Source organism: Rhamphochromis sp. 'chilingali' (assembly GCF_963969265.1).
Source record: "Rhamphochromis sp. 'chilingali' genome assembly, chromosome: 1".
In the NCBI taxonomy this organism is placed as follows: Eukaryota; Metazoa; Chordata; class Actinopteri; order Cichliformes; family Cichlidae; genus Rhamphochromis; species Rhamphochromis sp. 'chilingali'.
The window spans coordinates 60,621,829-60,635,248 of NC_137929.1; the positions used below are offsets into that span (position 1 = coordinate 60,621,829).

Here is a 13,420-nt window from a genome sequence, read left to right on the forward strand (position 1 = left end):
AGCTTGCAAAGAAAAGCGTCTGGACTTCTTTTCCAAAGGAACGCTGGATGACTGAGAACCTTCACAGACTTATAGCAATGCAGTCCAAAAGTCCCATGATGTTCTTTGTATGTGACACAAACCTAAGACAACAATGGAGGACATCGAGGTGATGTATACCTGGTGTTAACTGATGCTAAATGTCTGCACCACGTCATTGCACTACCGTGTTGGTTTGTGTGTAACCATTTTCCTTGTTGCTGGGTTTAAAAAAAACTCAAAACAAAAAAAATTGTAGGTTTGCTTGTTGTAAAAGAATCACTCACATGACATCAGGTTCTTACTTTGTGTGTGAAGATCCAAGTTCATTACTGAAGTACGGAGCTTCTTCTTTGGACCAGTCACTCTTCATAGACAAACAGCTGGATACCTGATATGCTTTTCTCTGACCTCTGCAAACGAGATATTTTTATTCATTTCACTTCAAAAACCAATTCATTACCTATTATGGAAGGTGTTTCTGTGAGTAAATATCAATGACTATTAAGGGATGGCTGATTGTTTCACAAGGCTAAAAACATAAGATTTTTCCTCAAAGTTAGATGGACAGGCTAGAGTTCATGGAACAGAAGAGCAGCAGGTAGTGCTGGTACTGCAGTCAAGTTGTTTCTTTTCCTCTTAACTCTTTCTCTGGTGAATAAAAACAGAATTATCTTTGCAAATTTCATCTACTTAATAAAACTGTGAATCACAATGCAGTCAGACATCAGTGGAACACATCATAGATGTTAAGCAATCTAAGCAGTATAGACTGCATATTTCCTGGTGGTGGTGCTCTGACTTGGTGTTGCCTCTCTCTCTTCCTGTCCCAATACACAGCAGAGATGTGAGTAGCTTATCTGTATGTTTCATTTAATTAAAAACTCTTGGAAGACATCTTATTCCATAACGTAATCTTGTGCTTTATCCAAAGACCAAACTCAATTGAATCACCTTCTAATGATATCTTAGTCTTAGCTTAGGTCATAGTCAACTCACTAGCAGCATGGCCTCTTCACATTCCTGCTCTGTGTGTAAAATGCTTGGTTATTCCTCAGCTTCTTTTAGTTAATACTGGTAGTTCTAATAAATGTAGCCCTTTTTCCAGCTCCTGAGGCCAGGACCAATGACTTGGAGACCCAGCTCAGAACCTTTGAAAAACACATGGCCAGCCAGGCCCCTGGGTAAAGGTGAGAAGGGAACATAGGGGCCAGAGTAGGAGACACTAAGAAACCCTCAAAGTGCTAGTTAAGAGTAAATTGTAGATCAGGTAAAATGATTACATCAGGAGTAATGACATCCTGTTACTTCAATTGAAGGTCACTAAAATCAATATTGAATGGGTGTTTAACAATGCCGGACTAGTTTTCTCTGGTCCCCTTCCCAGTTGGATCAGGAGTGACACGTTTAGTTGCATGTTCTCCTTAAATTGCTGGTGGTCTGAGTAGTGTCCAAAAAAACAATGTGAGCTTTGTAGATAATTGGGAAACTTTCTAGGGAAAGCCTCATCTTGTTAGGAGAGACGGCATCCAGAGATAATTCGAAGCCAGCTGAGAGACAAACTCATGAAACGAAGAGGGAAGTCTGGGCTTGGTTATATCCTGCTATAACCAGGTTTCTGTGAGGTGGAATGTGGTGCCAGTGTGTGGGATAGTGCCGGTGTGTATGGCTTGCCATAAGTCACTGTTTGTTTGCCGTTTCTCAAACCTGTCACTCAAAATGTCAAATCTCTGGTTTACAATTGTTAAACTCTCTGTCATGGTCCTGGGTCGAGCGACCCAGTGTTTGAGTTTCATGTATCTTTTGTATTCATTTGTGCCCTAGCTTAGTTCACCTAGTTAATTTCTAGATTGCTGTTTAGTTTTGTTCCTTAGTTGTTTATGTCATCTCCCCCTGTACTAAGTCTCCCTGGTTCATGCGTCATGTCTGCATGGTTATGTTTAGTCCATGTCATGTCTAATCTCCATGTTTCCTGTTTTACTTTGAAAGTCTGTATTCAATGTCAGTGTATTCAGTTTCACCTCTCCTGTCCTGTCGTTAGGTTCATGTGTGTCAGCTGTGCTCCCATGTGTGGCCACTTCCCCTGATCATCCCTCATGTGTATTTACTCTCTGTGTTTCATGTAGTCTGTGTCGCATCGTCTGTGTTCCCACCCTCCATGTCCTCACGGCCAGTCTGTACAATCATCGTCATGGTTTTCTGAGTCTCCTTAGTTTATCAGTATCTGTTTCCCAGTTTAGTTTAGGTTCAGTTTAGTCACAGTGTTTCTGCTTTGTGTTGAGACCTGTCATCAACCACAATAAAGGCTCGCTTTCAGTTTAAGTTTACTCCGGTCTACTCTCTTGTGTTCGCACCTGGGTCCACCACACACACCACCGCACGGTCCGTCCCCTCAGATCGTGACACTCTCCTGTAGCTTCATCTTCCCGCCAGAGTGAAGTGCATTGAAGCCTTTGCCCCAATTTTATACAATTGTCAATAATAATAATAATAATAAAGTACTATCTGCTCAAATCCAGCTAAATGCAGTCAAACTGACTGGGGGGCAGAGCATTAAAAAAAAAGGGGAAACCCCAGCATCTGGTGATGTCCATGAGTTCAAGACTTCAGGCTGTCATTGTTGAAAACTATTTGCTGGCAAAGTATTAGAAATCAACATTTTATTTTCAGTTATTTAATTTGTCCAATTACTTTAGAGCCCCTGAAATGAAGGGATTATGTTAGAAAAATTCCTTCATTTCTCATATTTTCATGCAATCTTTTCGTTAAATCCAATCATATCTATATTCTCTCTTCGTCTCTGCTGCTTTTGACCAGTTTGAATCTTGATTCATTCAAATTAGGCCTATTTCCAGGCTTGCTTTTCTTTCTCCTGGAGAAATTTGTTTAAAGTCAAATGATGTCCTTGAGGTTTAAGTCTGGTTTTAAGTCTCTTCGTAGAACAGAATCTGCCCCACTGACAGTTCTTATGACAACCTCCTGGCTACAGATTCAGGGGTGGGATCTTAGTTCTCTTAGACTAAACAGCTGCTTTTGAATCAGCTGTTTCACAATCAATGAATCATAATATTCTAATATCACTATGTCGGGATTCATGCCACTACTTTGGAGGGGTTCAGATCATACCTGTCTCTGAGAACTTTTTGAGTTCATCTTTAAGATAAGGCCTCCTCCCAGTGGGACATGCCCAGAACACCTCACCCAGGAGGCGCCCAGGGGGCATCCTTGTCAGATGCCCGAACCACCTCAGCTGGCTCCTTTTGATGTGGAGCAGCAGCTGCTCTACTCTGAGCCCCTCCCGGATGGCCGAACTTCTCACCCTATCTCTAAGGGAGAGGCCAGCCACCCTTCGGAGGAAGCTCAATTCCGCTGCTTGTATCCGCGATCTACTTCCCAGTCACTCAGATCAGCTGACTAACTGCTCTTGGATGTGTCATGGCATTACCATACTGGGTTCAGGATTGTGGAATTCATTGCCATTTGAGATTGCCTCTTCACTGCCAATTTTTAAATCCCTCCTTAAAACCTACCTCTTCAGCTTGGTATTTGACTCAGTTTGACAAGCTAATGTTGTTCATTTATTTTACCTGTTTGTACTTTTGTTTTACTCATGTTTAACTGTATCTTGTATTGTATTACTGCATTTTGCATTTTTATTTTACTGATTGTATAGTTTATTTTACATTTGTTTTATTTATTTATTAAAAATATATTTTGATTTCTATTCTTTTTTCTTCCTTCACCACTTTGTTCAGTGGTTATTGCTTTTAAAGTGCTTTAAAATAATCTTGGCTTGGCTCTGCAGAAGATTATTACTCAGTTCTGAAATTAGTTCTTACCCTGTGTCTGAGGGTCCAAGTTCATCACTGAAGTATGGAGATTCTTCTTTAGACTTGTCACTGTTGATAGACACAGAGCTGGATACTTGAGGTGCTATTTCTTGATTTCTGCAAACACAACCATGTTTTCATTCATTTCATGCCAAAAACTCAACAATTACCATTGAAAGGTCTTTCTGTGAGTGAATATCTGATTGTTACTCAGGAAAAGATGGTACACCAAAAGTGACTTAGGGTCACTCTCTAGTAAATGGATTTATTACAAAAACAAAACAAAACCCACAGGCAACAGTTTTTCTGTCATTACAAACAATCAATTGTCCCAAAAGGCATGTCCTTTTCATTAAGACAAAGAAGAAACTGTAAGAAAGGTAATGATGGTGGAAAACTCCATGAGATTTTATAGTTTACTATGCTTCACAGCAACATAAGGACAATAAATGAGATTAATCAAGATCATTAGAAACTCTTGTAATAAAGTAAGTAACGGTGGGCGGTATAAACGGTATGAATTTGGCCAACGGTAGAGATTTTGACTATACCGCTCTACCGTGACAGCGCATGTTGATGGTGTCATCAAACTGCGCCTGTTTTGGACAAAAGCATCACAGCAGCTGCGAGCAATATCATCTGCAAATTATGTTGGGCGACAGTATCACAAAGAGACGAAGCATGTTGCGAAATATGAGGAAAGCCAAAAACTGCGCTTCCTCCACTTCCGTACCATTGATTCATTAATGTTGAATTGGAAATTAGACGACATCCGAAGACAGTAAGAAATAATTTCATAGAGCAGGTAAAATAGTCTTACTATTTCCATATCATTGTATATCACTACATATTCCAGTGCGTGATTTGAGCTATGAGCGTACGTGTTGCTAAATCTGATTGGTCATATGTGTTTATTTGGATATGAAAATTCTGGAAAAGAAATCTAGCTTTAACAAAAAAAAGCTTTGAAATTGAAGCTCTTGGGTTTTTTCGTAACACTGGGAAGTTGTGCTCACTAGTTACAATACAGCTAAAAGGAAAGAGGAATGCATTTCATGCTATTTGGATTGATCTTTCAAATGAAGGCGAGAATTCTGGTAGAAACAGTAAAGCTGTGTTCTTGTCTTTCCATCATTTACCTGTCTTGTGCAGTCAAATTATTGCTTAAATGCTAGGTTAATTCAAATTACATACAACAATAAAAATATTTGTAGGAAATATTTTAACATAAAGTTAACCATTAAGAACAAAAAAAATGAATAGAAATAATGAACATAAATCGTAAAGGAGTTAGCAGTAGTCTTACCTTTTCTCTCCGGATCCAGGTTCAAAACTGAAGATCAGTAAATTTCCTTTGGACTGTTCACTCTTTATGGGCAGACTGCTAGACCCTGCAGACTCTGCTTTGTCTTTCTCTTCATCTACAGGAACACTCATCATGAATCTGAGAAGCAAACCACAAAGACTGACGTGAACTCAGAACAAAGCGCCAGTACAAGCAAGTCTGTTAAGTCAAACAAACAGGAAGAAAATGAAGCGCCACACCCAAAATATATTGCTTTTATTTTGGTACATCTCACTTCTCTTCCTTTTTGTACCTGTATGGTTATGTAGGCTACGGTTCAATATGCGGTTGAGATTCATCATGCCTTTAAGTGAACCTCGTAAATTCAGTAAACTACACTACGCAGCAGCTGGATAGTGTAGTGAGAAGACCACACACCTTTGAAGCGGAAATCACAAATTCAATTCCCTCCCAGTATCCAGTAAGGCCAAACATCCACGCCCTGCAGGCTACGTCCGCAGTCTGCCCGCTTCCCTAACTTAGAGGCTGACAAGACACGCACCTTGATTCAGCTTCACGTTTGCTTCTGTTGTCATGCGTACTTGTGATACTGATCCGATTCAAAGTACGCTCGAAGCTTCGAAGCGTGTGTCGGGTAATCGCAAGGGCGTAGATTTGGCATGGACGGAAGGGACATGTCCCCACCAATATCCAGCGATTATTGAATTGTCCCCACCAATAATTTGATCTCTTCGAGTAAAGAAAAACTAACCCGATAGAAAAAACGATCTGTCAGCGTCTCATTCACCCAGCGGTGCAGAAAGAGTTAAATTACGTCCTCTACTGGAGTCCTACGTCATGTGACAAATATGGCCAACGTGATTGGCTGTGCCTTTCAGGGAGCTCTGTTTAGTTTTAGCAGCGGCAAATCTGCGCTGCAAGGAGGAGACGAGGATGGCAGCAAAGAGGAAGAACCTGGATATAAGAAAGTAATTTTCAAAGAAACCTGTAAGTCACTTAAAGTCAAGTTCACTCATAAAATGTGTCCGTCATAATAACGTTACAGGCTATGCTAGGCTTTGGCCCACATCAGTCTAAAACTATGTAACCATGAATAACGTGTTTTGCAAACTAACTGCACAGCAGGCAGCACTATTAGTTCTCTCAGTCTCAGAGCAGAAATTTCTCATTTTGATTGAAACTGTCAGAGAAAACAGCAGCTTTGAGCAAGCCAGGATATTAGTTTACGTGGTGCAGATGTGTGTCACAAGTTGATCTGGCTGTAGGCTGTGGCACTTGGCCAGAGGTGGCGCTGGTTGACTCGAGTCCATGTTAGTGCACAAAGTAAACTGCTCGCTGTAGTTGTGAAGCAAAAACGCTGAAACCGGAGAAACAAACCGTGCGAGGGGAACGAAGCACTTTTTGTGAGAAATGCAAGAAGTACATCTACAGAAAGCACACAGTTACATTCTGTCCATCATGTGGACAAAATTGAAAATGTTGAACACTGAAAAACTGAGAACGTTGAGCAAGTTCAAAAGAAATGTGTTTGTAAGAACGAAAAACCAAATTGTTCCTAAAATAGTCATGGAAAGTCTAACTGTTGTATGCCTGTGTTCTACATGTTTATCTAATGGAAAATAAAGTTGCTATTGTTTTATTGCAGTTTCTTGACAATTCTGAGTGGATTTACACAGTACGGGTCAAAATGACCTGCAACAAAATCAATGTCACTTTTTTGTTTTTCAACATAATACAAGGGTTCATTTCCAAAACTTGCATATGATCTTCAATTTGTAGCAGATCCACTATCACACAGCAGCTGGAGCAGTTTCAAATGGAGCTCAGTCCACTACTACCATAGCCTACTACTAGATTAACTTGTGACACATCTTCACCTGCTGCTATGATCACAGTGAGTAGAGGCTGAGTGGCTGCACTTACCCCTGGTACATCCAGATCTACCCACAAACATGTTGAAAGATGCAATGCCACCAATGTGGATTGTCAACACTAAAAACAATCAGTAAGCAAAGACAACAGGGATCATTTGTTTCTGTTTATTTAGCACCCACAACAATTGTAGTCGCCTTCTGCACAGGGGAAGTCCACACACATTGTGTGGTACCACTTTCCACAGAAGGTGCAATCTGCAAGATTGAATGAGATTGTCAGAGTCATTGTCTGACTGTTTATTACTAATCACCTGCTGTACATTCACAGTAACTGCCATCTCCTTACAAATGTTTATTAGATTAACCACACTTATACAGACTGTATATAACAACCAACTCTAAAATGTTTGTTCGCAGAGAAAAGACACAGACAGACTATGCTAACGACATGTGATGTTACAACACTAGTGAAATATTAGTGTCATTTCATTCATTTCAAAGGTTTATTTGCATGACGCACAAACAGACACAATTGAAAGGTACAAATGTGCATGAAACGAATTCAAACGTGGTGCAGATGTGTGTCACAGGTTGATCTGGCTGTAGGCTGTGGCACTTGGCCAGAGGTGGCGCTGGTTGACTCGACTCCATGTTAGTGCACAAAGTAAACTGCTCGCTTTAGCTGTGAAGCAAAAACGCTGAAACCGGAGAAATAACCACGATAACGACGACAAGAGTCTCCCGATCGTTTACTCCTGCTGTCCTGTGAACAACATCGGCGTGGTGTTTATTGTTTGCTGTTTTCGCGATCGCGTCGCGCATGAGGATATCACCAGGTAAACTCGCCACATTTTTATACATTTTGTTGTTCAACAGCATCAAGACTGACGGAGTGTGTTTGAGATAACCTCACAAGTGTCACAGATGACACATTTGCCGTTTTTTTGCTGGTTTGTCGGTAGCAGCTCCTGAAACGCAAGACTGCCACACATCTGTTCGACCAACGCCAGTTGATCTAAACGCCAGTAGATCTGGAACACCGGCAGCACTATTAGTTCTCTCAGTCTCAGAGCAGCGTTTCTAATTTTGATTGAAACTGTCAGAGAAAACTGCAGCCTCGAGCGAGCCAGGATATTAGTTTACAGAGGCTGTTAAAATTATATGTCTAACGTTAAAATGTTGGTGACACAATAATTTCATCCCAATGGCACTGACATATTCATAGGTCATAGTCATGAATAGTCATGATTTTGCAAATATCCACCTCCTAGTGCAGTTTGCACAACTTGTTTTAAAAATGCACTCAACCTACAAACATTACTGATGAGTCAAAATCTGCACAAAGTGACAGAAACACTGAAGCAGCTCCACATTTTATTCTTATTGTCATGTTTGTCCTATTTATCAGGTGACAGAAGAACCAACACAGAGCTCAGAGAGTAATGGTGACACAAGATCACAGGTGAAACTGGATGATGACTTGTTGGTTCATGACTGTATTTGAAGCACATGTGTGGCTGCATGTATGTGGAATGTCTCACTGTTATTTATCAGGTGACAGAGGCAGCTCTGCCATGTTGTAGCTCGGACAGAGGTGAAGAGGCGAGGTCACAGATGACTGACTGATGATTTGGTGCTATAGATTAACTAGTATTTATTATCACGACAATTGTTAAGCTGCTGATGTAAATTGATTCATTAGTGTATGTTTGACAAAGAATCTGAATCGACACGTCTCACTTTTATATGGCACGAATCAATGTGTCATTTTATCAGGTGGCAATATGTCCTAGTGCAGTCAGAGGGGAGGAGCCAGGGCCAAAGGTGAGGCACATCAAGCACATAATAATAATTTTAATCTGAGGATAAAACGCATGTACTGAGGCTGAAAGAAGCTTCAGTGCCCTCAGAAGACTAAAAACATGACTAAGGTCAACAATGACTCAAATGAGATTAAACAATGCTGCTGTATGTCCACCAGGAGAGACTGGACAGTATAGATGTAAAACAAATATGTCAGCAGTTTATCTCAGTTAACGAGAGGAGCAGGCATGTGTGTGGCTGCTTCACATTGAGTTGTTGTGTGGGACACCAGTGGTTCATGTCTGTTGCTGTAACAGTAGTTCATGTATAGAATATAAAATCCCAGCTCACTGAGTTGATCGGGGCAGTAGTGCCTAAAATGTTGCATAATTTTGCTGAGAGATCTTTTACTTTGTGGTCATCTTAGACGAGTAGTTTTATGGACATAAACCACCAGGTCATTCAGTGTTCCCTTAGTGCTAATGTGTCAGAGATGTTGGTGTAACTGAAGTAATGTTGTTAAGTCCTTAAAGTCGTTTTCTTTTATTGTCATGACTCTATTTTTATTTTTGTATGATACCTGATTTATATGGAATATGGCTGAAGTAAACTAAAGTTTAAAATACTTAAGTAATTTAACATTATACAATTCACATATAAAATTATGAATTGTAGTTTTAAATGGTTTTAAAGCATGTAGAATAGCACATGTAGGCAAGTATGTTTCTCCTGCAAAAACAAAAAGGGGAAAAAAAAGAAACGGGCAGGGTTTGGTGGTTGAATCATCCATCCCCACCAACGCCAAAACCAAATCTACACCCTTGGAAGCGCGTATCGAGTGCTACATAGTTGAGCATTTCTTCTTCGATACAACTGAATTTTAGTAGATTTTGTCCTTTTTTTTGTTGTATTTTATTTTGAAAACCCAGAAACCGGATCTCACTCTAGCGTTTAGAAGCTGCTAAGGCTTCCGCTCCTTACAGCGCGCGTTTGCACTGTGAGGGCAAGTTCTGTAATGAAAGGCTCTGGCATTTTTATGGTTTCTGGTGTGAATGTTGTTACATAAGTTGTACATGTTGATGTATACAGGTTCATATTGATATTAAAAAGTTTCTGTGTAACCGAAACAAAGGCGGGTTGCTGTTAAACAGTGTTTCTGCCGTATTTATGCTCTTTGGCAGTAAGCTTTTGTCAGCCCCCTAGTGGTTGCTGCGCATAGCAGGAAATGTGTTTGGATTTACTGTTTTTCTGTGCTTTTTCTGATGTTGTTTTACATTGTAGGAGCTACAATTGCTGGTACCATCAGAAGACACCTGTTGAGTGTGTTTTATGTCTTCTGCAGGAATAAACCGTGAAAAGCAAACCTTTCTGAGCGTCTGTGATTTATGAAGAGCTGGAAGCGTTACAGTAATTTAACGTCTCAAATCAAAAACAAAAACAGTTCTTATTTAATTCAGTGACAGCAACAGGGACAAAGCTGTTTTTATAACTCTTTGTATCTTGGAAACAGAAACCTCCGTCATGAGGAAAGAAGCTGAAATTCACCCCCGTAGAGCTGATTTGTTTTTCATGTCTCCTCCATCATCAGTTATCACAGACCTTCCAAAAGTGTGGGGCCCGCCCCCTAAGGGGGCACAGAGCCATTGCAGGGGGGCTGCGTTTTTTTATGTTTTTAAACCAGTTTCCACAGAGAGGCATTTTTTGAAAAATGTATTGATAGCAATGTTGAATATTATTACACAGGAAAAAAACAACTACACATAAAATAATTACACTGTGACTCCTCTGCCTTTCTAAATAGAGGGACAGTAACTGCGTGGCTATATATGGGTGTGTGTGGTTAAAAGACAAACGCACAAAACATTTATCTTGGAAAACAAATAGGGGCCTAGCAAAAAAAAGTTTGGGAACCACTGCCGTAGAGGATTTGTAAGGGTTGATAAAACCATTCTTTGTACCTGTTTAGAGTACAGGTAGGCTAAACAAGACTGTGGCTCACCTATCAGACGACTAGACCATTAAGGCGTCATTTTTGTGCCACTATTCTGAGCGCATGTAAAAAAAAAAATTGAGAGCACGTAAAAAGATTTTGCAGGTGCAAGTGTTGCATTTTGAGGAGAAATTTATTTTGAGCGAAGAAAAGCAAAATTTGAGTGAACAAAATTCATTGCTGCGTGCAAAAAATGTATTTCACTGTTTGCTATTATCCACACACACACAACAGCAGCCCCTCTCGCTCAAGTTTTTGCATTTGCACTCACTCGCAATGTGTTGCTCGCGCGCTCAACATTTCTGCCCGTGCGAGTTCAACTCTTTCTCTTCACTGTTATATTTGTGCCACAAAACCAGCCAATCACAGACTTGGATGCAAAAAAATCTGATTGGCTGTTTTGGTCTCCAATCAGCTCGAAATGACGAAATATGATATCCCAGAATCCATTTCGTCCAAAACTCAAACGAGGCAGTAGTGGAGGAGCACAGAGTGGCGGAGTTTGAATTATTACTCTTTCCGGGGCACATGCAGGAATGGTGCTGTGTAAACTCCAAATATCTGCTCGATTTACACCATCAGAGGTCACTAAAATCAATATTGAATCGGTGTGCAACTTTGCCAAAACAATGTCAGACTCTGTAGTTTTCTCTGGTCCCCTCCCCAATCAGACCAGGAGTGACATGTTTAGCCGCATGTTCTCCTTAAATTGCTGGCTGTCTGAGTGGTGTCCCAGAAACGATGTGGGCTTCATAGATAATTGGCAAACCTTCTGGAGGAAACCTGGTCTTGTTAGGAGAGACGGCATCCATCCCACTTTGGATGGAGCAGCTCTCATTTCTAGAAATATGGACAAATTTATTTAACCCCCCAAAATATGACTATCCAGAGTTGGGACCAGGAAGCAGAGTTGCAGTCTTACACGCTTCTCTGCAGCTTCTCGCAAACAAAACTGGTATCATTCGCATTCACAGCATTGTAAGATGGCAAAAGATGTACCCTTAGGCCCCCCTTCTCGATTCAGAGATAGTCAGCATCCTGACAGCCTGATGGACGAAGCTGTCTCTCAGTCTGTGGGTTCTGGCCCGGAGGCTCTTCAGTATCCTTCCTGATGGCAGCAAACTGAAGAAGCTGTTGAAGGGATGAGTGGAGTCACCTGTAATGGAGAGGACCTTCCGGATGAGGCAGGTGCAGTAGATCTCCTGGGGAGGGAGGCAAGAGAGGTACCCACAATCCTCTCTGCTGCTCTCACTACCCGTTTTCATTTTTTCCTGCAGGACCCAGTGCAGGAGTCATACCACACAGTGATGCAGCTGGTGAGGATACTCTCAATGGTGCTTCTGTAGAAGGTGTTCATAATGGGGGTTATATCTCTTGTCAGGGGTCAGCAGAGTGAAGACAATTATTATTTGATTGATGCAGTAAAGACTGAGAACAAAGCTGAAACCACCCGTACAACACCTGAACAGAATTCAGACTCTGTTGTTGAAAATGTAGTTTTGTGAGTGAAATTATGTGAAATTAATTATCCAAACATGGAACGATGATTTTCTACCATGACGCTTATTTTTCCATTCCTCTATGACAGGCTCCAGTTCGAGGGCTGCTGGGAGCACTGGTTTGATACCAAGCTGTTCTACAGCAGGACCACCTCCAGTCTTAGACTTCCTCTGAGACTATTGGACATCCTTATCATCACTCCCATTACAGCGGCTGACTCTCAGAGGTGTTTCTCCACCTTAACGAGAAGCAGACATTCCTGTGAGATGAAGGACCGGAACGTCTGAAAGCCCTCGCCATCCTTTCATGGAGAGGAACCACCTCCTTCCTACCTCCTTAAAGCCTTTATTTTCTCCTTTACTCAATTATCGTCTCCTCTGTCCTCCCTTTCTTTCTTTTTCTTTTTTTTTACTTCCTGTTCTCCCCTTTCCTTTTATCATTTATTTTCCTTACTCTCACCTCCTTCAATCCTGCTTCCTTCCATCAGTCCCCAGTCCTTCTCTCCTTCCTCATAGTTTTCTTCGATGAGGTTAGCCTATTTTTCATGTTTATTTGAACATAAAATATTAGATTTACGTGTGTTTAGTAAATAATTGTTTTTCACTGACACTTTTTCATCTCCCATTTTTACTACATTTTAAATAAGATCAGAAGAAGCAGCAGGAAGCAACAAAAATGGATCTTTTTCATTGCTTGCTGAACTGGACCTAACCTTATATAACCTATAAAATGCAACTTTTTTGGACATTGGACTTCTTTTGCCTGCATACAAAATATAACCACAGTTCAGCAGTGGCTGAACTTGTTTGATGTTTTGTTTGTCAAAAAAAAGTATAAAGAAGAAAAAAGTTAAAAGACTTTAAGTCATTTCATTCATTAAAATGTAAATTTGGTATTTCTTTGTTTTGACTTTCAAACTAAATTTGACTCTGTTAACATTTTGATTTGACAGATGAAAGGTGAAACAGCCTGAAGGAGGCTACAGAGAGCAGAGCTCACTGGCTGTGAGCTGTTTGTGACACCTCAGCAACTTTTCCAGTTTCCCTGCTCGTTTCAAACGTCTCACTGCCATCAAATTTCAAATGTGTGTTTAAAAACA

The 13,420-nt window shown here is 40.6% G+C and overlaps 1 protein-coding gene across 3 annotated transcripts; it reads right to left on the reverse strand.

Moving 5' to 3' along the window:
- Positions 1–40: 40 nt before the first annotated feature.
- On the reverse strand, positions 41–5,950 carry LOC308411738 (uncharacterized protein). 3 transcript variants are annotated; one of them, XM_080905749.1, is made up of 5 exons: positions 5,696–5,950; positions 5,155–5,292; positions 3,858–3,965; positions 324–431; positions 41–122 (listed from the first exon to the last, which is right to left on the reverse strand). In XM_080905749.1, exons 2-5 carry the CDS (start codon positions 5,286–5,288, stop codon positions 62–64), a joined length of 411 nt encoding a protein of 136 aa, XP_080761875.1. In that variant the 5' UTR covers positions 5,289–5,292; positions 5,696–5,950; the 3' UTR covers positions 41–61. The 3 variants fall into 3 exon arrangements, with proteins under 3 accessions (XP_080761875.1, XP_080761874.1, XP_080761876.1); XM_080905748.1 differs by having other exon boundaries at positions 5,572–5,950; XM_080905750.1 differs by lacking the exon at positions 5,696–5,950 and adding an exon at positions 5,447–5,565.
- Positions 5,951–13,420: the final 7,470 nt, after the last annotated feature.

What these genes read in the sequence shown, in the direction of transcription:
- LOC308411738 (XM_080905749.1), bottom strand. Translation starts at nt 5,288, where the DNA reads ATGATGAGTGTTCCTGTAGATGAAGAGAAAGACAAAGCAGAGTCTGCA. An exon ending in CCTGGATCCGGAGAGAAAAG is followed by an intron (nt 3,966 to 5,154) that starts GTAAGACTACTG and finishes TTGTGTTTGCAG; the next exon opens with AAATCAAGAAATAGCACCTC. An exon ending in CTTGGACCCTCAGACACAGG is followed by an intron (nt 432 to 3,857) that starts GTAAGAACTAAT and finishes TCTCGTTTGCAG; the next exon opens with AGGTCAGAGAAAAGCATATC.